At 43.3% G+C, this 27,805-nt stretch overlaps 1 protein-coding gene across 7 annotated transcripts in view; it reads left to right on the top strand.

Annotated features, from left to right (window-relative positions):
• Positions 1 to 27,805, top strand: part of MEGF11 (multiple EGF like domains 11) — a 253,689-nt gene that overhangs the window by 164,530 nt on the left and 61,354 nt on the right. For all 7 annotated transcript variants that reach the window (XR_004498864.1, XR_004498863.1, XM_033516902.1 and 4 more), the window contains 3 exons: positions 1,895 to 2,031; positions 7,208 to 7,420; positions 14,659 to 14,833. Coding sequence is in view for 5 of the 7 variants with exons in the window: in XM_033516902.1 (XP_033372793.1) it covers positions 1,895 to 2,031; positions 7,208 to 7,420; positions 14,659 to 14,833 (525 nt within the window). In the remaining 2 variants the exon portion in view is untranslated. The remainder of the gene's footprint in view (positions 1 to 1,894; positions 2,032 to 7,207; positions 7,421 to 14,658; positions 14,834 to 27,805) is intronic.

Below are 27,805 nucleotides of genomic sequence, written 5' to 3'. Positions count from 1 at the left end.
TCCTTTTGAGACATGAAGGGAGAAAGTATTTATTATCAAGATAAATGGACACTTAGGTTTTCAGATATATAGTGTTGTGTATTACTCAAGTCCAGAGACACCAGTTTTTAACACTGTAATCTGAAAGTTCTTGAACTGAGGCCAACCTGTCTGTTTTACAGCCAAGGAGCCACATAGCCCTGCTTGGGAAAGGCTCAAAGTACCTGTTTTATGGTGACATTGAAGAGCAGCCTCTTCACTTTGGGCTGTATCAACAGCTAAACTTCCCAAGCCCTGAGGAGTGAAAGCAGCCATTATATTCCTGGTTTATATTTTGAATAAGTTGTGTCTGATACGTACTTTGTTCAAAACCCAGAGCCCCCGGGGCTTGGTTAGGGAAACAGAGAAATTAAACCCAAATAATCCTGTGGCCAGACACTCTTTCTGTCTCATGCTGGGCACTGTGGTGGCACTGGCAGCAGCACCACTTGCTGCAGATGCCAAACATTTTCCATTATAGGACCACAACTTCAGATCCCAGCACTGCCAGACTTGTTTTGGCTGAAGTTCCTCAGCTGGATGCCAGCCTCAGGCTTTATATTTGCTCACAGGGAGAAAAACATTCATACAACTTCTAAGAAAGTCTGGGGAAGTCCTTGTAAGGCCTTGATACTTGGCAGGGACATTATGGGATACTTGGGGGGAAACCACCTGAGTCTGGCAGGTAAATTCTCCAAAGTCCCACACAAGGGTGAGCATTCCCTGCCTTGGGAACAGCTGGAGCAGGGATTACCTGGGAGCTGCTTTACTTGTGGGCAGTGCCAGGGGGCACAGCAGGGACAGGCTGCCTTTGCTTCACTCCCAGGGCTGGTTCAGCAGGGAGAGGAACAGAGGAAACATCTCAGAGATGAGCATTTGGGTCTGGATGGAGGAGAGGATTAAAAGGGAGGCTGCAACAGGGATTTGGAATAGACTGGAATAAAGAGGCAGGAAAGGAGAGGGCTGGGAGCATAAAATGGGATATGGAGTTGAGGCAGTCAGGGACTGAGATGTGGCTCCAAGATTGATGATAAGGAGCTGGAAGGATGCTGGATGCTGCATCCTGTCACCATTTAGGGGTCAGGCAGATATTGCACTGCAAAATTCTTTCTTCTGGCCAGAGGGCTGCTGCAGTGCTGATCTGGGGACTCACATTGCTTCTGTGCCGTCACGGGGGGCCAATCCATTTCTGCAGCTAATCCTCATTCCCATCCTGCCCCTCCATGGCTGTCCCAAAGCTCTGGCAGATCCATTCTGTGCTGCTTTGAGAGATGGATGTGGGGCTGGAGGGAGCAGAGGGAGCAGAGTGAAGGGTGTGAAGGGCACTAGAGGAATCTCCAGCTGCTGTGTTGGGTTGGATGAATGGGACTGGCTGAACGGGAGAATGATCACAGACCATCAAAACCAGCACAGCTACACCCTCCCAGTGCAACCTTCCCAACAATCCCTTCCTTCCCAAACCTCTGTGCAGCGTGTGGCCAACAGCTTTTCAGACTCTCCATTTCACAGAAACCCCAGGAGCACACAAACAGCTCTGTAAACTTCCCTGCTTGCCTTTAACTTCTCCCCCATCTCCGTGTGGCTGTCCAAAGGGCAGGGCAAGCCCAGCTGCAGTCTGTGGGGGAAATCCAAGGAAGAGAGTTATCCATGAGTGTACAGTGGAGAGAAAAATCCCTTCTGGAGTCAGGCCAGGCAGGCATTTACTGTGGTAGCAGAGTTTTCAGACTCTCTTTAGCACATCTTATGCAGATAAAATATTGCTGCTACACTTACATCTAGTTTTAGCAAGAAGGACAATAAAATTCCGAGCTGCATAGAGAAATTTATTGCATTATGAATGTTGACTGAAATATTGCTCTTTCTGCAACCTTACCAGGGGCTGGTGTGTGCACAGCCGTGTCCTCCTGGAACCTTTGGAATTAACTGCAGCCAGGACTGTCCATGCCACAACGGAGGACACTGTGACCCCGTGACAGGAAAATGCCTGTGTGCAGCTGGCTATATAGGAGACAGGTAAAAATCAACCCCCAAAGCCTTTCATTTTAACCACAGACTGTCAATATTTATATCCCTTCTAGGACAATCTTCCTCTCTGAAAAACGGTGTTATGTTTCTATTGCTCCAATTAGGTTCATCCTTCTGAAGCACTTCAAGCAATATAAATGTGGCAATGTTATTACTTTTTATTGGCAATGCTCTCCATTTACAGGGGTTTTTAATATAACTTTTAAAATTTAATGGATTAAATTTAATTTAGATATTTACAGTGATAAATTTAATAGAGAGCATTACATGTTTACAAGATATGTAAATGAACTATCTTTATACAAATTAATATCCTCAAGAGTAAGCAATGCAGCAGTTTAATGTCTCCTTCATTCCTCTGTGCTGCTGGAGCACCGATCCATCTCAGCCACCAGCAAAAGGTGATAAATCCTCAAAATTTATAAACGAGAGCCTTCACCCATGAATCGATCAGAGCAGATGATAATATTGTTTTACCAAGGTGTCATGGATTCAGCAAAATGACTACACAGCAAAGTCAATGAGGGATTGCAGCACGTGCTGCCTTAGCCTCCAGCTAATCCTGGCTAACAAAGGTTGGGAAGTGCAGTTAAAGCAGCTCTCAGGAGCGCTTTGCATGGGGCCTGTGGCACCAGGGTTTGCAGAGATGTGCAGCACACCAGTGGATGTAGTGCTAAAGCACTTTCTCCTCTATGTTCCTTTTTTTATTAGCTCTACACTGACATATGCTACAATTATATTTTTATGCAACAAAGCTCATTGGAATTTTTCCTCTCTGCCTTCACTGAATAATCAGCAGGTCGTTGTAGCACAAACATCCAACCCTCAGCCCTGTGGGAGGGTCAGAAGGCTGCTCCTTTCCATTACACATGGAGCTTTCCTGTTTCCATTTTATGGACAGTTATAATTGGAGGGGGCTCTGGAGTTTATGTCAGGATTTGCATGGGGTTGAATATGGAGAAAATACTAATTATTTCCAAGTAATTTAGAGGAGAAGACATCAGTCTGCCTCTCTTCTCCATTCTCCATCTGGAGACTGTTTCCAGACATGTGGTACCATATAATTCCTGTTTCTCTTTCTTTCTTTGTGAGCACTTTTCTGCTAAAGGAGACAACTGTGCAGCCTGGGCCTTTATAGTGGTGACCACACTTAAATCCTGGGCTGTTCCCAGTGCTGGCCATGCTGGGGAAGGCTGACAGAGCCTCTCTTGCTCTCCTCATTTGCTTGTTGCACACCCTGATGGATTCCTGGCTGCAAGTGAATCAATCCAATCAAGTGCTGGCTGCTGGGAGCTCCCAGCCAGAAGCCTGCATCCCTGTTGGGGATGAGGGAAGGGGATGGGAAGAGGATTTTCCTGCTGATTACCCTTGGAGAGGGGCTGGAGAAGGCAACTCAGGGAGAGACTGGGCACAGGAGGCACCTCAGGAAAGACATGGCCTGAGTTCCCAGGGCTGTCCTTGAGCAAAAGGAGTGTGGACTCAGGAGATCTGTACCTGCAGAAAAGTGAAAGAGATTTGGACTCCAAAGAGAGATGTAATTTGGAAGGGAGACAGTAAAAAAATAAGGCAGAATCAGTTGGGAGAAGTAGGAAAAAAGTGAGGGAGGGTCACATCTGGACCTGCATCCAAGCAAAACCTTGGGAATAGTTCACCTTCCCCATCCCAGAGCAGGGAAGTGAAAGACACTGAGGGGAGAGGCAGGAGAGCAGAAATTCCAGTGTGTGAAAGGATGAATGAGAACAGATTGAAAAGGTAAACAGGCAGTTAGGAAAGCTCTGCTTCAGCAGGGTAAAACTGGATTAGCCTAGAAATTCCCACCTTTCCAACAGGTTCCTGGAAGGTTAAACACGTTCATCTCTCAGCCTTTAATCCCCCTTCCACAGGGGAAGGGAAACCTCAGTCCTGTTGTATCCAGCTGCAGTTCTGCTTGGGCTGGGCAGCCCTGGTTTGTACTGGCTGTACTGGTTTGTACTGGCTGTACTGGTTTGTACTGGCTGTACTGGTTTGCTCTCACCTGCCTGGGGACACACTGATTTCAGTGAGGGAAGAGGTCTTTAAAGTCTGAATGGCTTTCCTTGGTTTTGTGTTCACACCACAGGGACATTGGGACAGACCAGGCAGCTCCAGTTTAGCTCAGTCTGTTTTACCCTCTGCATCTCCTGCAGCTGTTGCAGCATCACAGCAAAAAGGAGAGCAGGAGAATCTGCTGCACAACAAAACACTGCTTGCTTTAACGTTTTACAAGGCATTGAAAAAGATCTTCTTAATAATGACAGATACTCTGAATAACAGCAATAAAGACATAAATACATTTTACCTACTATCATCTTAAAATTGTCAATAAGTACTCTGTAATGCTACAGTTCATCATCTGTACAGAAGATAATAATACAGAGTTAGATAAATATCTGTAGAGATGAAATGGTCATAAAGGTCTGTGTGAGTGTAATTGCCACACTTTTGTTCCCTACCTGTTTTCCAAGAGTGGCACTGCACTAAATCTCTAGGAAATTGGCAGCACTGTTAATAACTGCAGGATGCTTTGTGCTCCCTGAAATGACTGGATCTGTCATGGAAATGTGTGTTTTACAAACTGGAAAGGAATAATAGCAGAGGCACAGTTAGAAGCTGAGAATGGAGTGTTTCAGAATTCAGTGGCTCACAGGAAAAGTGAACATGCTGGTTTAGCTTTGTTTTCCATATTGCCCTTAAATCGAAAGATTGAATCTTAACAGAATAAATCTCACATTTATTAGAACTGTATGGGCAGATTTACTCTCCTGTTGTTGTGTTTGTACTTGTATCTCTTATCTCCAGGTCAGTGCATTTTGGATGGCTTTTCATATTTGTCTGTGCTACATAAACGTGATCACTGTTTCAAAACAAAGAGAACAGCCTAAAAAACTTAGCAGCATTATTCCTTAAAAAAAGAAAATTGTGGGGAAAAATGTAGGAGCGTGTACTAAGTTCATCTGTTAAGCAGGCTGTCTTCTGTTTAATATTTTGTGAAATTGCTTCCATTAATTCTACAGGTGACAGCCATATTATCCTATCCCAACCCAAATAATTATGGTACATATTAAAGTTCAGTGGATATTGTAATACGAATCTCCCCAGATAGGCAGAAAGCAATGTAAATTAAACAAGAAACATAACTAGGGCTTAGCAGCTCATTTTGTAATTTAATTGAACAATGTATCTGGTTGTTAATGGTGCTATGGACACATTAGATTGATATGTTGCAAAGGAAAGATGTTTAAGTAGAAAGCTAATTCCTGCTGTGATTATTCTCATGTTCCAGAGGAGTCATTATTAGTATTCTTTGTATAAAATTCATTAGCGGTAGCTGCTTGATCTCCAAATAAATAAGTTGGTTAAATTGTTAGTAGAAAAAGGCTAATTATGTAAATGGATTAGGTCGTCAATATTTCATTTCCAGATGCTTTTCTCCCTGCTAGGTAATGCTTCATCTCCTATAAATACAGAATGATACAGTGCACTATTGACTAAGAATTCACCCCGTGGAGCTCAGAGCTCTCCTGCTCACTCAGGGTCTCTGCAGCAGTGGGACATGAGGAGCTTCATTGTTCCTTCTTGCATTTCATTTGCTGGGAGTGTTCCAGCCCCACTGTTCCCATTCTTTTCTGGCTCTTTCCTTTGCAGCTGAACCCCCTGAGAGCAGCAGGGCTCTGTCTCTCTCTGGTGCCTCTCCAGACTCGTTCCCTCTTTGTCCCAAACTCCTCTCACTTTGGGTCTCGTATGAACTCCTCACTTTGGATTTGCAACCAGCAACGGCTTTGGTGCCTGCTGGAATTAAATCACCAGCCAGGCCCTTTGCTGTGTTCATTTATTTTTAGTAAAACGTGATAATCTGAAGCTGCAAAAGTAATGCCCTTCTTATATACTGCTTGTGTTCACTGCAGTTTTGCCTGGCTTGCATCACACATTAATCTTTTATTACTGATCATTATATTAACTCTCACCTGCCAGCTGTGAAATGACCTGCAGAAAGACATTTAACAATTGCCTCCATCCACTGAGTTTACAGTATACACTTTAATCAATGCTCAAGCTTAAATTAATGCTGATAGGCAATTTCCAATGCCTGGCAACCATGTGATAAGGGAATTGGGCTTTTCTGGGCTTCTTTTTTCTGTTTTTATTAACTGAAAAGGCCTATCTGTATTTCACGGTGGATCATGTAAACTGTGGTACTGACTCCTTGCAGAATTTTGAAACCACTGAATTATGTCAAGCACACAATCAGTTGCTTTCTTCAGGACCTTAGCCGAGCTTTTCCACATAGGAAATAATCTCAACTCTTAAATTGGTTGTATAGGACAAGGAAACAGACTTTTTGGCAGATCTCGGAACGTATCCAAGTAGGGAGATATTTTTAACAGTGCATGGAAGGTGCAATTTAAAGCAATCTGTGTAAAGTGTTTGCAGGTTCCAATTTTATGTGCATCAAATATTAAAAATGTTGGCAATTTTTAAGAATATTCTCCACTAAGGAGCATGAAAGTGATTTTTATTGAGATTTTATACTACTGAGCTACCTGGAGTAGGAGAAGAAAAGCAAATTTAAGCTTCTAGTTACTCAGAACACACAAAACACAAAGGGGTTTCTTTTCTCCTTGTTGGTATAAAACTGGTGCAATGGCAGCCAAGAGGGTGAGTAAAACTAGAACATTGCTGGAGAATGTTTTGCTCAATATTGCTAAATACACTTTCCCTTTTAACCTTCCTCATCACTGGGAGGTCCACGTGCTCTCAAGGGAGGTGCACAGTCCTCCTGCAATAAAGAGAAGTCAAACAGGTGAGGGGTTTTATAATAAAATATTTTATTGCCTATCAGTTTCTTACAATTGATGAACACAATTGTCAAGGTCCAGGAAAGAAGACTGCATTTTGTGAATGAAGGTAATATGAACTAATTCAAATTTAGCAGGATATAATTGGGCATGGATGAATGCAGTTTCTCTTAGCAGCAATTTGCATGCCCAAGATATCCCATCGCTCCGGTGATACCATCAGTTCAATATGTTGCTTAAATAAATGAGGGGTGATTGCTGTGGTTTGTATTTAATTCATTAACTAAAAGGTTCCTGTGTAAAAGCAATGTCCTGCTGAGGCTGTGATGCCATGTCCCATCCCATGGCAGGTGTCAGGAGGAGTGTCCCATTGGCACCTACGGCTTCCAGTGCACACAGACCTGTGACTGCCAGAATGGGGCCAAGTGCTACCACGTCAATGGAGCCTGCATCTGTGACCCCGGCTTCAAAGGCATCCACTGCCAGGAAAGAATGTGTCCTGAAGGGTTTTATGGACTCAAATGCAACAAGAGATGCCCTTGCAATATTACCAACACCCTCAGGTATGTACATCATGTAATATTCTTGTGCAGGGACTGGTCCCATAAAAGTACTGGGAAAATATTCACCTAACTACACCAACTGTCCTTTTCTCTGTAGCTTTAAGAACAAACACAGAGAGTTTATCTGGTTTGCAAAATTTTGATTTAAATGACCTCAGGCTGGGAACCATAAGCCTCAGTCCAGCCAGATACTAATATGTATCTGTTAACAGTTCTGGTAACACCTGGAAGAGCCTGACATACAGCTTTATCCTGTAAATCTAGGCATGAGAACCATGGGATGATGTTCCTATGTGTGGATAATAACCCACTGAAATTTAAAAAATAGATACATATTTACTCAAATCCATTACTTTCCCTCTTTTTTATGACATGGGTTTGCTTGTTAGATCTATAGACAGCAAGGGGACTTTCAGCATGAAACCTAATTTGCTTCAGTTGATGTCTCATGGCAAATTACCTTGTTGGAAACACTTGAGACAGATGTATAAATAGACTGAAATCAATATCCCTGAGTCAGTCTGTGGAACTGTAACACAGTTGACATTGTCAAAATAGACTCCTCACGTGAGCCTGTTTTTGCTCTTCTTTCTCTTTGTGTATGAGGAAAATATTCAGGAAAATAAATATCAGGGAATTATACCTACAATGGAATAAGCCTCACTTAAAAGGTCAGGGTTTGATGTTTTATTCCCTTTTTTGCTTTTTTAAAGATCTGATTCTTGAGGTTCTCTTTACTATGAGACAGATCCACAAACAGACTTGAGTACTTTGAATTTACTTTCCCATTGCAGGCTTGAATAAGTTTTCCAAACATTGTAAAGAAGGAAGAATTTAAGACTCTTCCCTATTATCCTCTTTGTTACCTTAAGTAACTCCTTGCCTTGTTTACTGACTGCTGGAATTGCTGTTTGGAGAATCCTCACTCCCTGGTTTGCAGTAAGGGGAGCCTGGAGGGCCAAACCCCGCTGGCCTGAGCTGTGTGATGGACAGGAGCCACATTTCCTCACCTGCACAATGCTGAGTCCTTCAGCTCTCACTGGATTCCCTCCTCTCTCTGCCCATTCCTGTTCAGCAGGCAGAGCCAGTTTAGGGTTGTGGAGGTTTCAGGGGGAGGTGGAGATAATTGATGCCCAGGCAAAAATGCCCTTGATACAGATATTCTTCAATTTGGAAGCAGACAGGTGGGGACCTGACTGTCCTGCTGATGCTGACAAAGCCATCTTGCCATCTTGCTGCTGCTAAAATATCCACACTCAATTATGTATGCAAGAAATGGCACCTCATTTGTGTGCACTCACAGACACACACACACAAACACTTCAGGCAAATCTGTCTGTGCACTTGAGATAGACCCTATTTGTCTCAGTCTTGGAAATAAACAGGTGATTTTCCTTGTGAATTCAGCTGTGAGTGGTGAGGCTTTGCTTAACTGAAAGTCAGAGCTCACAATGGATTATTTAAAAACTTGTAATTGTTGTGATACAACTCCTGTGCAGGAAGAGAGCTCCAGCTCAGCTGGGTTTGACAGCCAGGATCCAAAAGGTTTGAGGCTCCCAGGGAGCTCTGTACAAGAGTCTCCCATCGCTTCTGATTATGTTGTGTATCATGAAATCACTGCAAAAATACCATCCCTGAGGCATGAGCTGCACATTATACACAAAAGGTTAGTGCTGTGTTGTGCTGAGCATGGGGGATGCCTCAGGAATTACTGCAGAGTGAGCTGAGGGATAAATTCCTGCGTGTCACATCACTGCAGCACCTGTGGTAAATCCAAGCTGAATTTCTCCTCAGTGTAAACTGTTCTTCAGGTGTACAGGAGAGTGAGAATGTGCTCATGGTCAGCAGCTGACACTTGTGTCTTCACCCCTCCTGAGCCTGCAGAAACCTGCTTGTTTCCATAAAGGTAGAAATAGAGTGGAAGGACTGCAGGCCACTGGCAAGGCTGAGTTTGGCTGCAGTTCCTCTGCTGTGTGCTCACTTCATGAGGAGTCTTTTAGGTGGGGTAAGACCATGGGTTGGAGGCTGAAAGAATTCACCCTGTGTTACTCAGAACTGCCTGGGAGGTGCTCTGAGGGTCTGCTAGAGGATCTTTCCTGAAAGAACAGGCTTGCACCTTCCAGCTGTGAGAAAAGTAGAGGTCTCAGAGAGGTTTGAGAGAGCTCAGAAATGGGGAGGATTGAAACCTCTCCCAGCTCTTTTCTGGGCATGTGGTCATTCCTACACACCCTGCCTGTGCCTGGTTGCTGTCTGACGGGAACATTTTATTCCTTCCCTCCCAACACTGCTCCGTCAGCGTCCCTTGCAGCATTCTCTGCTGAGATGGTATCTCTGGTTCCTTAATAAATGAGTCTGGTCTCTCTGTTGATAAAATCTTCCTTTTTCCTACATCTTATCACTGCTGTTATGGAACAAAGAGATACCAGCAAGCTGTAGATCAGTAAATGTTCTTTCATTCTTCCGTAGGATTTCAGCTCTCCACTTTTCTAGCAGCTCTGCAGTGTTGTCAATTGCTGAGCCAAGGAGCGTCAGAGCTGATGGAAAGTGACCTTTTCCAAAGGCACTCCATATTCTGAACAAATCTTTGTGCTGATTGTTTAACCAGTCCCATACAGTGCACTTCTCTTCCCACCCACCTCTTCCCATTCCTCCCTGAGTGTTTGTCCTTTCTGAAACTGGGCTCTTCCAAAGTGACTCATTTGCCCACAGCCATCTATTTTCCCCAGGAGCAGTTTGAGCTGTTGACTACTTGTGATCCCAAGTGTGGAGGATAATTATTAAACACTTGTAGAAGGTGAAAGAAACTCCTGTCTCTGGATTTGTCTCGTTTGATCTGGTTGCTGGAGAGTTGACTGGAATGGAAAGTTCTGAGGGCTTTGAGGAGTAGCTGAGGAGGAACAGCAGGAAATACACAATCAGCTTTTCCATTTCCATAGATCTATCTATTTTAATGTCTGAAGACATCAGAGTGATCATCTAGTCTAACCTCCAGCATGGTAATGACTGAAGGACATCATCCAATAATTTCTGCATCAAAGCACACTGAAAGGCACTTTGTACAGGACTTTGAACAACCCCACAATTAGGTGATTTAGAATGTGGTGGTGACTTGGACTGTCCTTCCACAGGAAGGGATACACCTGCAAAAAACTTCCCTCAGCAAAAAGTCCATGTTGAAACAGCCTACAGTGGCTGGAAGGGAATAATCCTGGCTTGTTCTTCTGTCTGGGAGTGAGGGAAATGAACAGCCAGAATATTCCTGGCCACCCACCCTTCCTGAGCACCGGTGTGGAGCCAGCCTGGGGCACCAGGTGCCCTTGGTCAGAGATGTGAGAAGGAAGGAAGCCACTGAGACAAAGTCCAATGGAATGGGAAGATCTCCACAGTCTCCAGTTAATGCCTCAACACTGGCAAGTTGGGGAGGACCAAACCCCCTGGAGCTTCCATGAAGTTCTGCCTAGATCTGAGTCAGTAATGTGCTGGACTGAAGGAGTGGCCCTGCAGTCTCACTGTGGCCACTGCTTTAAAGCAAGAGGCATTTTAGTAAGGGAGACTGGATGTAGTGTGGACAACATAAAACAGAAATACTGTAAAATAAGGATTAGGCTGCTGATAATGAAAATGAGATGACTGGTGCTGCTGTATAAACAGAAAATTGGGAAATTCACTGGGAAGGTGTTGCTTTGGCTGAAAGATGTGTAGAGAAGAAATTCAGAATTTGGAACAGACTGTGCTGTCTAAAACACTTCTAATTCGCCTTGAGAAGTTTACCTGGTTTCCTCAGTTTTCCTCAAAATTAGATGTTTAAAAAATTTAAAGGTCAAAATGCATTTATTCTTTTCAATTCAGCTGATATAATTTTTAAAAATAAATCTTTTATTGCTGTAAACGTGGCTCAAAAGGCAGGGATTGTACAGTAGCTTTCAAAGTGCAGCAGGAGCCCTGGAACTCTTTCCTTGTCAGCCCTGATGTGTGGACAGCTCTGCTCCACCTCTGCTTGGCCTGGAGCCACAGGAACACTTGGCTGCCTGTGTTCACTCCTGGTTTCTACTCTGCTTCTTCCTGTGATGCAGGAGAGTTGAAGAAATAAAAGTTGTTAAGATTCAATACAAACTACAAAGGATAACACTGCCAAATTCTTCAAAGAGTATGAGGTTCCCTTGCTGCTCCCAGCAAGGATTGGAAAACAGATGTTGGTGGGTTTGCCTTTGGGATCCTTTTGGAACCCTCCCATTCTCTCACTCATCCTTCAGTGATCCTTCTGCAGAAGAATTGTTTGTGTTCATTAATTTCAGTTTATTGGGAGCTGGAGAAATGCCTCACATGCACTGTGACCCCTGCTGGCAAAATGTTACATGGACACATGGCCTGGGAAGGTGCACTCAGAACCAGAGGGGAGGAATTATACAGATATTTATAAGAATTTCTAGCTGTATTTTCTATTCAAGCTTTATTCTGCCTCAAATGTTTCAGCCTCAGTCTAAATAGCATTTAATTCACTGGGCAGTCTGGATGCATGGATGTTTGGGTGGGTGAGAGGTGAATTTCCTGGCTCTGTTCTATATCTAGGTACATACTTAGACCAGAATGTGGTTGTACAAAATTGCAGCAGAAGAGAAACCTTCCTAATACACACAGACATCCACACATCCACTATTCCTACATCATGAGCTGCAATATATTTAATGTGTAACTCTGCTCACTTTAATTAGTGGAACAGTTCACACAAACCAGAGAGAAAAAATAATTAATATAAAACCTTTGTACTATTTGGTGATACCAGCTGCAGATCTTGAAAGGGTTTCCAAGGGAAGAAAGGCATCATTTAGAAATGGGAAAAATGAAGGTAGAAGAGTCAGTTAGGTGGCCAAGATTCCCTGGCAGGATTGGGAAGAGAACAGCTGCCTTGTGCATTTTGGGAAAGCAATCTCAGCCTTCCTCAAGTTAATGCTGCATCAGGCACCTGGATTGTCAAACAAGGGCTTTGGAGTTGGAGAAAAACAGAATCCTGATCTGCTCAGGCTGATAACAAAATTATCCTTTCTTCAGTGGGAAGATTCTGTGGATGGAGGGACCCAAACCTCTGCCTGGGATTGTCCTGGCTCACAGTCCCATGGAACGTGGACAAGGCTTTGGTGGGGCAGAATACGCCCTCAAGCTTCTACTGGCCTTTGTTTTGGAGTGCAAGTTCCCTGTCTCCAGCAGATTCTTCTGGAAAAGCCTGTTTGGTTTTGGTTCTTGTTTTAGTGCATGTCAGGATGAGTTTTAGCCCTTTAAACACAGCTTGTATCCCATGCTGATGAGGGAGCCAACCTCGAAGTAAAAATTCTGAGTGAGTGTAGTATTTTCTGCTGAATTGTCATAGACTGATTCACACTGCCCTGGTCATGCATTGCCTTTGAAATATTTCATTTACCCACCAAATGCAGTTCTCATGGAAGCACATGACACATGTAGCAGTAGTGGAAAGAGAGAAACACAAAATTCATTTCAAAATCCTTCTTTAATGTTGAGCTTTCTGCTCCTATTAGGTAATGATTAATAGACACAGGGGGGAAACCTGAGCTTTTATTATTTTCATCTGAATGTTAAGAGGTGCTTTGTGGAAGACCATAATTTCAGGGACTACTTTGTCACGGATGGGAGTTTGTTATGCTGATGAATTGTTTTAATTAGTCAGTAAAACACTATTTATGATGAAACATTTGACACTTAGAAAATTTGATCCTTTTTAGTAGCAATACTATATGACCAACCTCTCCTACCAGAAATTTCCTGAAACATAGCTGGAAATTACATTTTATGAGGTTACCTTGAAAATTAACATATACAATATTAATTTTATAGGTGTAAAGAAACCCATTCAGTCATGTCTGCAATCTTAAACTGTAGCAATAAATAATCATAAAGGAAAAGCAATTGTTTCTGGGATGCAAAAAACCAGGAGACAGCCTGGAAAGATCCCACCTTGCAGAAGTCTATTCTTCTTGTTCTGAGAGTTAAGAAAACAGGATTTCTGGCAATATTATTTCTCATCTCTCTCACTGAGGACTGAACAGTGGCATCACTGTGCAGCGCTGTGGTGCAGAGGGCACAGAGCATGCTGAGCTCTCAGGTGCAGCCTCACACTCCCAGCTGGCCTCAGCCAGTCTCCATCCCTGCAAACCAGGAGCTTCTCCAGCCTTCCTTCCCCTCCTCTCCCAGCCCCAGCCTCCTGCTGTGGGAAGGTGGTGCCCCAAGGAAACCTCAAGGAGGAAAATGCCCAATAAAGATAAACTGTTTGATGCAGAGGGGTGAGTGCTGCACCTATGGATGCAGAAGGACCATGCATTGTCCAGTCTTTTGGGCTCAATTCTCCTTTCTCCTTTTCTCTCCATGTGCTCTCACAGTAGTGTGGAATTGACTGAATAGAAATGAAAGCCAGAGGATTAATGTTGTTCATTATGCAGCAAAAAGAAACTTGACTCATTTCCCTGCACAGCTGTGACTTAGTCCCAGGGCTCCTGTTAACTCCTGTCCCAAGTAAATCCCAAGGCTTCAGGTGCTGATCAGTTCTGGTCACAATGGCTGAATATTCCCTGCAAAACTCTTCTTCCAAGAACAGTTTTCCCTTCCAGAGCACTTTCCTTTCTACCTGTGCCTGCTGGAAAGTTCTGCTGAGGTGGCACTCACTTTCAAAACACAAATGACAGCGGGACAGAACAGAATAGGAATAGGAATAGGAATAGGAATAGGAATAGGAATAGGAATAGGAATAGGAATAGGAATAGGAATAGGAATAGGAATAGGAATAGGAATAGGAATGCTGTGCCCTTGAACTCAGGTTTATCTTCACAGCTCTCTTGATTGCATTCCTCCACCCACTGGAATTTCTCCTATCCCTGAATATCTTTAGCTGGCTGCATTACAGCCAAATAGTGCAGCACATACCTGTCCTACAGCTTGTAAGGATTAATGGTGTGGTTGATGCCAGTAATCCAGCTCACATTGATTTGAGAATGGAAGAGCATAAACTTCAAGGTGTAGACTACCCAGTGCTGTGGCAGTTCCCAGATGTTTGGAAATGATGGACTATTTGGCACCAGATTCTCTATTCACCTCCCAAATTATACAGCTGCTCATATCCCCCAGCCTAAAGAGTTTCCAGGCTTGGCCTGTTTTTAGTGTGACACATGGAATGTTCTGGGCTGTGTTTTTCCTTCTTGCCCACATCTCATCAACATCTGTTTCTTCATTAGTTGTCATCCTCTGTCTGGGGAGTGCAGCTGCAAGGCTGGCTGGGCTGGGCTCTACTGCAACGAGACGTGTCCCGTGGGTTATTACGGCGAGGGCTGCCGGGTGCCCTGTCCCTGCCACAACGGGGCCGACTGTGACAGCATCACCGGGAGCTGCATCTGCGCCCCAGGCTTCATGGTGAGTGGGGCTGGGCCTGGGAGGGGCTTCAGAAAATGGCTCCAAAAATAAAAGAGGGTTTTAATCTGATTTGAAATAATATTTGCATAAAAGCAGCCAAATGTGGATTATTTTCGCGCATTCCATATCACTGTCCTTTGAGCAGGGTTGGTCTGTGGCTGCTGGTTGTTTACTTAACATCCCTTTTCTAAGTTTACTGCTATTGTAAAGATAAAGATATGGTTTCCCATAGTATATTCTAAGTCAAGACATAACAAAAAAGGTGTCAGGTTATTGTCTGCCTGGAAGAGCAGAGAAAGAATTCTCATGGCCATTCAGCATGTTCCTTGTCAGTCAGACTGTGATTTTAATAGATGAAGATATTTTAAAATGTTGCAAATGATAGAGCAATTTATGTCTTTTCTGAGCCTGTGTGGCAGGTGTCTTTTACCTGAGCATCAGAAAGAGCTTCAGACATTCTGAGGTAAACAAGCATTGCATTTTATAGGTGAGATGTAAAATGGCTGAAGAAACCAGCCAAGATGAAAACATCAAAAATTCTGAGTTAAGAGTTTATTGCCAGGCTGCAGCAGAATGTACTGGGACATGGATCCATGTGTCCAGTCCTGCTGAGGCTGGGCAGAATGGAATTCTGGCCAGTAAATTCCCTGGTTATCTGTGTATGAAGCTTCTCCCCTTCAGGAGCACACCATGGAGGAGAAGTGCAGGCTGTGTTTAAAAAACAATACTTCCTGAAGGAAAAAAAAATACTTTAAAGAGTGAATTCCACCAAATTTCACAAAAAGTTGGCTTTCTCTGTCCTTCATTTTACATGATCTATCCCCACAGGCCTATCTATGTTTTCTATACTATTATAACAATTATGAGTTATAATTACTGTATTTACCAGAAATCAATCAGGCTACCCAGCTGGGACAGATCCATAGGGTGGAGGTCCTGAATGACATTAGTGGCATGCCAAAGACTTTTTTGCCTCCTTTCCTTCTAATTCCACACCTGAGCTGGTGATCCCCAACTGGCATCTGCAGAGCTGTGCAATCGGAGTTATGGCTTAAAGACACTTTTTTTTTCTCTGCCTCATGTCATCAGCTGAACCTAAAAGTTGGAACTTCCACTGATTTCCAGGGGTTGTCTCAATGCCAGATATTAACAGATTTATTTAGGTGTAAGGGGCTGGACTCAAAAGAATCTGTGCGAGATAATGGTACTAAGAGTTGGGGAGGGAAACAAATGTCTTTGAGGTTTGATTCCCAGCTCCACAAACAGAAAACAAGAATCTATCTTCTCTATACAGTAGTTGACACACAAGTAGAGGAAGCATGAAGGCAGCAGCATGTTAGTAACAACTACAAAATAAAAAGATGCCAAGATCCTCCTTGTTATTGGGAATGCTGTCCAAATTTGCAGTACAAAAGCATTTAGGGACTCTTTACTGTACACATTTTAAAAAAGCATACCTTGTCCAATATACATTGCCCCAAGGCAGCATTAGTGCAGGCAGAAAGCCTGGGAAGTTCCTATTGCATTGCTTCAAAATAATATTTAATCTCATAATAAAGAGCTTTCTTGCATTGACATTTAAACAGCTTGGTTATTGAGGATAGCTCTATAATCACTGAAGCATATTTAGGCATTAGTATCATTGCTCTCACATAATATACTATAATCTCTGGCAATTAGTCCATGAGGGGAAGTAAAGCCTTGAAATTGCTAATTTATTGCCTCTGAAGCATATTTGTCATTCGTGTGCATGCCAGATGAGCTGCAATGGTTCTTCCAAGTGCTGCAGAACACAGGCTGTGCAGAGAAGTTGCTGGGAACCTTTTCCTCCCCCCTGGGGCATTGTCCTGCCGGGATGCTCCGGGCAGGGAGGAGGGCAGCTGGAAAAGGCTGTGGGGCCAGAAGCAGGCTGGAAGTGCCTTTTCCCAATGATGTGCTCCAAGCCAGGCTGTCCCTTCAGATATTCCTGCCTGGCTCTTGCTGAGGGAGCAGGGGAGCTTTGCCTGGGGGTAGAGCTTTGCCCTTGAGTTGGGCGAGTCCGCGAGCGCCGGTTCCGAGCTCAGGATGTGTCCTCTGGCAGAGCTGGCAGTGGAGCGGTGCTAAAGCAGAGCTGGGCAGAGCTAATTATTCACAAAAAACATAAATTAATCCCTCTTGCTTTTTCAAGCATGAGATTTGGCTGAGACAGCCACACGGGCAGGAATTTTGCCACATAATTGGGAAGGATAAAACCAGGAGCAACATCTTACATTTTACAGCAATGTTTGATCTACGTGTGATCCTAGGGCAGAGCAGTCTGAGGGGCTTCTCAGGAAGGGGGAAGGAAGAGAAAATGGTGGGAGATGGGATAGAACTGCAGAATTTATCTGCAAAGGCAGAGAGGTTGGATCCACAGGACTTTGGGATTACAATTGCCTGGAATACGCGGTGCCCAAGGAAGGACAGTGTTTTCCTGACAAAGCACTCCTCCTGCCCACTCCTCCAGCACAGATGGTGGGTTTTTAACTCACCCTCCCTGTGTCAGGGCAGCTGGGCTGGGTTTCAGGATGAATCATCTGCTCTCGCAGCCAAAACAGGGACATTTTGTTGGGATGCAGAACAAGCCATTAAAAACACAAAGCATCTGGTCACCTTTATTAAATGTATTAAGTGAAAATGCAGCCATCCCATAGGCTGCCACGTACGTGAGCGGAGCACTTAATTTTTGGAAATTTAAGAAGATTTGAGTTGTAACATAAAAATGTATACGATAGCTTAAAGAAAATACATTATTTATTAGCTGTGACATTTCCAAAAATTAAAATGCCCAAGCTAAATAGTGGTGAGCTTGCAGTTTAGGATAGAATTTCAAAACATCTTCTGTCTTATTTTTTCTGCGCATGTTTTGGGTCAGACTCAAGAGCCAGATTTGCATATGTCTGGCTCTAAACCCAAATGACAAAGCTGTTGTTGGGGAGCAGGATATTTGTGTGAGGTGCTGCTGTGACTGTGATCCCATGAAGGGAAAGCTCTGTTTTACCTCTGCAGGTTCTGAACCACTGTGCAGAGCTGAGGGATCTACAACCCAAACCAGGCAGTTGTTGGAGGCAGCATACAGGGCAATGAAAACAGGATCATAGTAGAGGAAACACAATAAAATCCTCCCCAAAATCACAGACCTACTCCCCATTCTCCACAGGCCTGTTGGGAATGCTTTGCTTCCTGCATCCCACTTGTAAGGAAGGATAAAGGCTGTATCAGTTTAACTCGGATGATTGCAGGGAATCATCATTACAAGCACGCCAAGAGGGCATTTCCCTCCAACTGGGACTTTTAACATATTTGAGGGTTTCCTCTTAGCACTGAAGTGATGAATTGCCAGAATGCTCTTCTGAAGAATGGTTTTGTAAAGCTGTTCTGCTGCCATCTCTTTTGTGACCAGAAGGAACCTGGCAAACACACACAGGGAGTGCACAGATCAGCCCCAAAAAGCACCAGGGGAGAGTCTTGACTGGTAGAAATTGGATCCTCCCTCCTGTGTGGAAATGGCTGCTTCTTGCAATAAATTATCTGGATGAAATTGTGGGGATGGTGAGAGGGGTTATACTAAATTGTACCTCCCCCTCCTTCCAAATTCTGCTCCAACATGTTCTCCTGTAAGTCCACTGAACTCAGGTGTGCAGGAGGGACATAAAAGAAAGTGGGACTTGCCATGTCCTCTCTCCCCTCTTTTGTTTTTGGTTCACTGAATTTTATTCCTGTAATTCAATAAACGTGGTGGAGAAGGCCAGAGGATATGAATTAAATATGACAGGAGACCACAGGAATCCTGACCTCGTGTCTCACAAGAAAATCTTGAAACCAACCCCCTGCACATACCTATCAGCATTTTAGCTGCTGAAATCATTATAAATGCTATTGAGATACAACTAAATTCACCTTCTCGATTGCACAGCTAATTGCAGCTTCCCTGAAAGCAGTGGCTATCTAGAGACCTCATCCTGTGCTATGCCTTTGTTTCTTTATGGATGCTTTGTTTTCTTCTTTTGAAAAATGGGTTTAACTTCAAAAGCTTCCATTCTGTGTGTTGTGGCAAGGAGAGATGTAGTTAAAACATTTCTCAGCCCAAGACACTCCGAGAAAACTTTTAACACTTCTCTGTGGAACGTGCGGTCAGCTTGTACTTCAGTGGGCACTTAGGTCTATATTTCACATCCAGATGACAGAACTTATATTACTTTAAAGAGTTCATCTATTTATGCTGCTATTTTTTGAAGACCTGTCTGCTTTTATTGAACCCTGCGTGCTGGCAAGCAGAGCAAGCACTTCATCACCAAAATGAAAGAATCCATTCTGACATTTCTCTATTTCTTCACTATATTGGTAGATCCCACACGAGCCAATCACACGCTGCAAAGTATGGAAACTACAACAGTGGTGATCTCTTACTAGAAGATTTTTCAGCTTTTGGAATGGCTCTTGGACTCCCTAAAGCTTTCCAAGATTTATCCCAGGGTTGTGCATCTATAGCTATTTGCATCTTCTGTTGGCTTTGTATCAAAATTGCATTTTAAAAGCACAATTAATGCCTTTCAAATACATCCTTATAGAGGTGCTTATGTGTATGGGTCTCTGGCTGGGCTCAGTGGGAATCTGGGCACTTAAGCACTGAAACACAGGCTTCATTTGGGTCTGTAAGTCCATAATTTTGTCTGGCATGCCTGAATTTCTCAACATAATGCTTTCTCTACCACAGGGGTACAAATTGCTCCCAGGGTTTACATCAGAGTAAAACTTTACAACCTACCTGCACATTGAGTAAAAGTCAGCCCTCGTAGCACACAATGAACAGTAGCTCGAGCACTTAGTAAAAATAAGTATAAATTATAGTGCTCTAAAGCTATTCAAATGCACAGCAAATGCACACCAAATTTTGCAATGGATAATCTCTTGGTCAGTACAAACACCCACACAAAGACCAGTCTTAGCCTGCTCTGTACCTACTCACTGAGTAAAATGACCAATTTACTGTTCCATAGAATGGGAAGGACCATGATTATGGTCCTTTAGAGGTCTGAACACTTAGAGATCCAGTCTGTTGAGTGTTCCAGATGTAACAGGCTTCCTTCTGGCATATACCTTATCTCTTGTTCCCTGAAAAAAACATACAGGAGAGAAAAAACAATCTTTATATTTAGAAAAGTATATGCCTGTTCTCCTATCCTACACCTTTAAAATTCTCTCTGTTGTCTAAAAGAAAAAAAACAGAGTAAATAGAGAGGAGCACCTTATCTTATCTTCAACTGAATTTTCCCTGAAGGACCCAAGTCCCAGGTAGGTCTGGAGAAATTTGAAGCATTATTGCCTATAGGTGTTTTCTAAACACACAAGGTACAAATTTATCAGAGTATTCCCTCTCTCCTACATATTAACTTTCATCTTTATTCTAAATGTATCATTCTTCACCACTTCACAAGGAAGTAGGGGAAAAAACGGATGAGACTTCTTTGTGTAATAAGCCCGTGGTTTGGTAGCAAAATTATTTTATAAATTTCACAAAATTCTTAATATAAAAAATGAACATAAGGCCGGAGATAGCGGATCTGGTTTGGGGGCTTTAACTCATTTAAATGATCCATTTCTCTTTGAGATAATTCCAAAAGTACTTCAGTGGAAGCTCATCGCAGAGCAACAGGGCACCTCATCAAAAGGTTTAAAAAGAAAAGACGAGGGGAAAAAATCTTCAATAGAGCCTGTGTCCTTTTATCCTTGATTTACCGAGCATATCAGTTACCCCCCTTTGTTAAGAGCTCTTTTCATTTCTAGGTATAAAATAAATTCAGCCATTTTATCAAGATGTTCTTGTTACCAGCCACCAGTATAAATTTTACTTGCTGTAGGTGGGGGAGAGGTTTCTGGCACAGCAGTTGTCCAATTAACTGGAGTATCACAGGCAACAGGAATGGTTTGCAGGGTCTCGTTTCATGAATTACCCAGGTGCAGGGGGAAGATGCATTTTCTCCTCACTGGTCTCCCATTTGTGTCCATGACCCAACGTCTCAAACCCATGGAGGAGGCCGAGGAGCAGAGGCAGAGGGGACGAGGAGAGGCACCCTCACTGTGCAGGTGGGTCTGAGCATGGCCTGCAGCTGGCAGGGCATGAATTATTAATTGATAAGAAAAGTAAAACAAGTTGTCTTAGAAGTTGTGGAGCTACAAGAGCCTTGTTTGCCACTGATTTCTATCCTCGGTCCTCCAGCCTCTCCTGCCTTGCTGCAGTAACGCTGTCAGGTCTCCTTTGATGCTTTACCTGGCAAAGGACACCCAGGTGGGCTCAGGGACCTCAGACTCACTTCATCCCCTGACTGCATAACCAGGTTCAAAGTACCATGGATCACATTCCCTAAAAAAGAAAAGGGTTTTGCCTCAGCAAAGGTTGAGTATTAAGTCAAGCCATAGAAGAAATTGATTCCCATTCTGCCAGCCTTTGAATTCTTTCCCAATTAGTGTTTTTTCCTTTGTTTCACCTCAGTTATCCAGCAGAATTAATTTTAAGAAGTTTGTGAATATCCCACTGCAGCCCTGACTAATTCCTCAGCTACCTCTGAAGTAAAGAGACATAGGCAGGGGAAAGGACAGGAGGATTGTCCAGAAACAGCTCAAGAGGGAAAATCCCTGCTTGGATACAGGGAGCTGTGAGATGCAGCTGAAGAGTCACCAGGAAGACCTGGCAGATTCAAAGTGTTCTGAGCAGGTTTGAGAGGTTTGTTTTGTCAAAGCCAGCAAGAAGGAAAAGCAATTTCTTTGATAACAGATATCAGTGTCGGTTTTAGGTCTGGAGGTGATGTGAAAGGCAGAGATATGGGAAATTCAACTAAACTAACCTTAAAAAATTGAAGATGTAGCTGTGCCCTGGGAAAACCATGATGGAAGTCAAAAATTATATTCACCTGGTATTTAAAAAGTGAATAAAGATAAAAAACAGACAGTCAGAACAATGCAGGCAGGCCCCCTACACTAACTATGGCTGCATCCCAGATCCCTCCTGCCTGGTTTTGGTCTCTGAGGAATGCACTCTCCTGTGAATTTGCATTTCTTGGTATCTCCTAGATAAAGATAAGTCTGAAAGCTCAGCTGATTGTTTTTTGGAGTTTACAAATTGATTTACAAGTGGATGTGGAACAAGAAGTGGATCTTGAGCAGTCAACAAAACCTCTCTGTTCCATACAGCCTAAGAGTGAGCTGGGAAAATGATTTTTGAATGAAGGAACTGACACTTTCCCATTGGACAGAAGTTTTCCTGTTATCTGGGCTGCAAGTTGGAGTTTACTAGCAGAAATCAAAACATCTCATACACAATGTTTTGGTACATTTTCCACAGAAATAGAGCTGAACACAGATCATTTGTACTTATCAAGATTTTTGTACAGTCACAGACCAGATGAAAACTGCCACTGAATCACATCTTGATGTCCCTTTTCATTGATGACATCTGAATTTTCTTACCCACTTCTTAGTGCATACAGAGAACATTTGTGTGTATGCAGTGGCTGTGTTTTGATTTTTTGTAGTCCATTTAGGCTAATAACAGACTAAAATTTTTCATCCCAAAGCTACTCAGTGTGATCAGTACAGACTGAGAATGATCTTCCCTTGGCCATTCCATTCCTGCATGGAATGACTTGGTCTCAGTCCAGCTCCCTGTGGATCAGTGTGTACATCACAATCCCCACTTCCATCAGCAGCCACCAGCAAATTTCCTGGCACATTGAGCTTTTTTACCATTTTCCCTTCACAAACCATTGCTTCAGGTCAAGCCTGGTGACGTGGCTGTGTGATCCATCTCGAGATCCCTGCAGGGCTTTTTCTGGGGACAAAGAGCACAGGTAGTGAGAGCTTTTGGAGCAGCACCCCTGGTGAGCACTGTGAGCCACCCAGCCTGTCCTGCACCTTTCCCAAACAGCAGGTGGGGTTGGGAAATCAGTCCAGCTGTGAGGTGACACTGCCACACAAAATCAGTCCAGCTGTGGGGTGACACTGTCACACAAAATCAGTCCAGCTGTGGGGTGACACTGCCACACGTCATTCAGGGAACAATGGACATCACCTCAGTGCAAGGGAGCTGCATGTGGGCTAAGCCAGGATTTCAGTAACAACTCACAAAGGGATTCCTCTGGCTCTGCTGAATTACAGGAGGAGATAATCTCCATTCCTGTGCCAACAGGGAAGATCATTACGGGGAGACCACCTGTGTATTCCAGGCTTTCAGACCAAGCCGCTCCCCTATTGATTTTGATATCAGTGTTTTATATCAGTTTTATAGAGGTTTTTGATATCAGTGCTGTCAGTCAGGCCTGGTGCTGTTCTCTCCCCAGGCTCCTCTGCAGCAATTAGGGATTTGTGCGGGAGCGGCGGCGCTCTGGAGCCTGAGTTCCCCCGGCTGCAGGAGCAGCAACAAAGGCTCTGCTCCCACCTCAGCCCATCCTGTGGATGCTTTAGAGCAGCTGAACTCTTGTACCACGGTGTTTAACAAGGTCACTGAACGCACAGGACACAGTGGCTCCCGCTCAGCTGTGCAAACTGCAGCCCTTGCTTTGAATTCAGTGGAACTTTTCAGAGCCTTTTATGAGCTATTCCATTTCATTTTTCACTGCTCGCTCTCTTGTCAATGCACAAGCTCCAGGAATTGTGACAGCTCAAATTCTACTTTGCCAGCCCAAGTTTACCTGAACACAACTGCTGCCTTTGCTGGGATTGTCCCAGATACACAAGTGTATCTCAGTGTCTGCCTCTACTAATGAGAACTTATTCACTCACATACAGAGTTTATCATTTGCTAAGAACTCTGAGCAAGTCCCAGCTCCTCTCTTTCTTCTCATATTTACTTTTACTGGGCTCTGCTGCAGTTTTATTTACCCGAATAACTCCAAAGTTTTCATAAGTGGGTCCAAAGGAACCAACTTGGTACAGAAAGCCTGAAAGCCTCTGCCTTTGTTGCTAGTTGACATATTTCATGTGTTTTATCCTTAATTGGCAATGTGGCTATGTCAAATTGCATTTCCCTTCCTGTAGCCTCATTCAGAACCAGTAGAGCTCAATATTCTGCTCAGACTGAGTTATTTGATCTGAATTTTGCAGAGGGATGAACTGCTTGCCAATAGCAGTGCCTCCTTTCATCTATTAGGCTTCCAAATGTATATATCTTTATCCACACTTTCTATAGTTCTGTGTGTGAGTGTGTTGGTAGCTGACTCTCCCGGCAGTTCGAATTGCAAACTGACTTCATTAAAAGCTCCTAAGGACAGGGTTTAAGTCACAGGTTTAGTTTTGCATTTTATTTTCTGTGCAACTGTACTTTCAAAGACTTTGTCTTTCACAATCAGACATATATAAATGAAAAATCCTGGTTTTATTTTCTTATGCCAAAGAGCAACTGAAATTTTACCAGACCTCAAACTCTCTTGCCATAGGGTTTTGATTTAGGAATATCTGAGAGTTTGAAGGGGATATCTCTTATCAGCCTGTGTGGTCACCTGGTTATTTACCAGCTTTTCAGAATTACATCACAAAACCTATTGGCTTTGAGTTGACATATTTTCATTTTTAGATGCTGTTTTTTTCCTTTAATCCTCTCACCTGTGGATCCTGCAGCTCAGCCCCAAGGTCCTCCACAGCTGTTTGCAGCATCAGCCCTGTTCCTTCGTGTTTTCCATCCACATTGAAACTTCCATGGCTCCAGTGCTCACAGCAAGGAGCAATCCTTCTATCCATCCTTTTAATCCATAGAAAGTTGAGAAATCCTTCTGTTTCCAGCACTTTTAGCCCCTCCTGGACTCAGTCCTTCGGGGTGTGGACACGAGTTCAGGTGTGCACTGAGGGACTGCTTTGAACCAGTTATTGTCCTTAATTGCTCAATACAGCTGTGGAAAAAATCGAAAAGGAGGTTTACAAATAATGCAAAACTATTGGAATTGTCAAGGCAGTAGCAAATTTGGGGACAGATTCCTGTTCCTGAATGAATGGGTATGTTGAAATTCAGTGTTTAACAATGCAGAGTAATAGATGATAGGAAAATAATGTTAAGTAAATAAACAAAAGTTGAATTCTAATTTAATTCCTGCTATTCAGGGAAAGAGATCAGGCAATCACTGTGGGTAGTTTTCTGAAAAACTCAACCCCTCAATGAGTCTGAAAAACTCAAATGAATCCAGAGCGCCTGACAGAATAGTTAGAATGATCAGGATGAGAATAAAATAGGATAGAAAAGCCATTTTTTCGGTATTGTGTAAATCCATAATATATCCAGTTCTCAAATTACTGCACACAGCTTGGCTGATTCCTGCTTATAAAGGATAGAATGGAAATGGTGACAAAGATCATCTTTTATATGGAATGATTTCTATAGAGAGTCACTCGATAAGCGGGAACTCGGCTCCAAAAACAGATGGCTGAGGAGGGACACGATAGAGATCTGTGGAACTGGGGATGGTGCACAGAACATGAACAAGGAATGGTTATTTACTATTTCTAATAACACAGGAACAAGGGCCAACCAATTAAATGATTGCACAGCAGGTTAAAAACAAAGAGAGTGCTTTTCACAGAATGCGTAATTAAGTTGTGAAATGGCTCCCATAAAATGGGAATAACAGTGGGATGATTCTGCTTAGAGAAGGGGTCACCGAGGGTAGGAATGTGAGAGGTCTCTCACTCCATGGGGGAAGGGGAAAAAGGAATGCATTCTTGCTACTTATCACAGTATAAGAAGTTTCCCAATTAAAAATCAGTAAAAGGCAGTAGGTTTGAAGCAAGCAGATAAAGATGTTTCTTCTCCTTTGTATTTATAATTAAACTGTGGATCTTCTTGCCAGAAAACATCATAGAGGCTGAAGGTATAAGTGATGCCTTTTATTTCCTGTTTTAGCTGATGGCCTTTTTTGCAGAGCTGTTCAGACTTGACAACCACAACCTACATTTATTATTGCAAAAAAGTCAGGAGGCCACAGCTGTTTTACAAGGTGGATCTTGGACTGTGGCACTCAGACTGTGTGGATAGAACAGAAATCATCTCAAATTTCCAGGCAAAGATATTTCCATTAAATAACTGGTGCAGAATTGACAGGCAGCTCTGGGCTCCCTCTCTGAAGGTCCCTGCCTGGCACTGAAATGCTAATCTGTATTTCCAAATGGCTTCTGTCAGCCACTGATCTGCTCTGCCCAAATCTGGGCAAGGAAATGGTGGAACTGCACTCAGTGTGTCAAAATCTTCCCTTTGCCACAGTGGTAACCCCAATTTTGATTCATTTAAAAAAGGCAAAAAAAAAAAACCAGCTTTTTTTTTTAATCTGTACCAGTATATTCAAGGGTTATGGTTTGGTATTTTCACATTTAGCCACCTTCCATCCCCAGTTTGGACATGAGTAGATTGTTGGGCACATCATGGGGAGCACATGTGCCAGAGATGTACTCCTCAGGCATGTAAATAATTCCCACTAACCTGAAATAATGCACAGGGTGCTGTCCCATTTTACCTTTGAGGATATTTCGTTATGATCTGGCCATGTGTTTTGGAGCATTTTAAAACAGCAGCTGATCAAAGCTGGTTATAGTGACAGCAATGATCCCCACAGATGTTTGACTCTTTACAGCTTCCCCAAAATTTAAAATATTCTGAGAGTTTGCTCCCTGCCTCACCTCTATAAATCTGCAGTGGCCTTATTCCAGGTTTAAATTCCAAGTTTAAATTGCTTTAATAGAGAGGACTTGGTTTCCCAGCTGGAAACCCTCTGGACACACGAAATCCCTCTGGTACAGATGTGATTTACCTGCCTTGATAATCTACCTGCTTTACCCAGTCTAAATCCAATCCCCTGGTTTTGGAGAGGTCCCTCCTGGATAAATGTGTTTTGTGATACTCTATTAGGTGAAAAGTGCTGACTGCATAAAAAAATATTCTTGTTCAGAGGTTGATGATCATCTTTTGTACTCTCCACACTACTTTCCTCCTGAATACATTTAATTATATGATGCTGTATTCATTGCCTTGCTGACACTAAAGGGCTCTGCAGTTAAACCTAAACACTAAACCAGGCAGATATTCAAGTGTTGTAAAGTCAGTCTAGTTTTTTTTTGCCAGCAAGTGCTGCCCTGATTTACGGGAAGCGGGAGGGAGGGTGTGATCTCTTGCTTGCTTTCTTTATTGAATTCTCTCCATTTTTTAATAACCATGTTTAGGTAACTGGTACTGTAGGAATGGATTTTTTTAAATTGCAGATAACTGGCTGGTATTGGGCATACTTTTCATACAAAGCAGAAAACTGTTCCCTGGTGGTGAGGGGGATTAGAATGCTTGTTGACAGAAATCCAGCTCAGGTTTGCTGACTTTTAGTATGCAAAATCCAATTTTTTTAATGAAGGTTTTATTTGTGTTTGTTTTCACTGGATTTCATGGAGGGGAAAAAGCCCTCCCAAAGCTAGGATTTTCTGCTTTTATTCATCAGTTTTATTGTGCCAGAGCATTGTTCCTTTTGGCTGTATGGAGCATGTTGGAGCCGAGCTGCTGGAGGGCAGGAGAGAGGTGAAGTTCTGTACACCCTCCACTGGAAAAGATGAATTTCCAGTGGAGTCCCAGTGTGAGAGGATCACGAGCCAACAGGCAGTGCCTGACTCCTGAGATGCACAGATCCTCACATCCTGCACAAAAAAATCTCTCACAGCTGGGATTTGCTGGGCTGGAAACCATGAGCCCTGTGCAGTTAATCCCAGTTTTCCACATGCCCGCTGTCCAGACTGGGGGGCTGCACAAGTTCTCCCATCTTCACAGGTTCAGATTATTCCCCAGGCAGCCAAATCCTATCCAAAGAGTCCCCTAAGCTGTGACAAAGGATCCCCAAGGTGCCTGGGCAATGGGTTGGGAAAGGTCCCTTCAGGGAGGATGGAAGGATGGATGGATGGATGGATGATGGATGGATGATGGATGATGGATGATGGATG

The sequence above is a fragment of the Parus major genome, chromosome 10 (genome assembly GCF_001522545.3).
Source record: "Parus major isolate Abel chromosome 10, Parus_major1.1, whole genome shotgun sequence".
NCBI classification, from domain to species: Eukaryota; Metazoa; Chordata; class Aves; order Passeriformes; family Paridae; genus Parus; species Parus major.
This window is presented reverse-complemented; position numbering and strand designations above follow the sequence as displayed.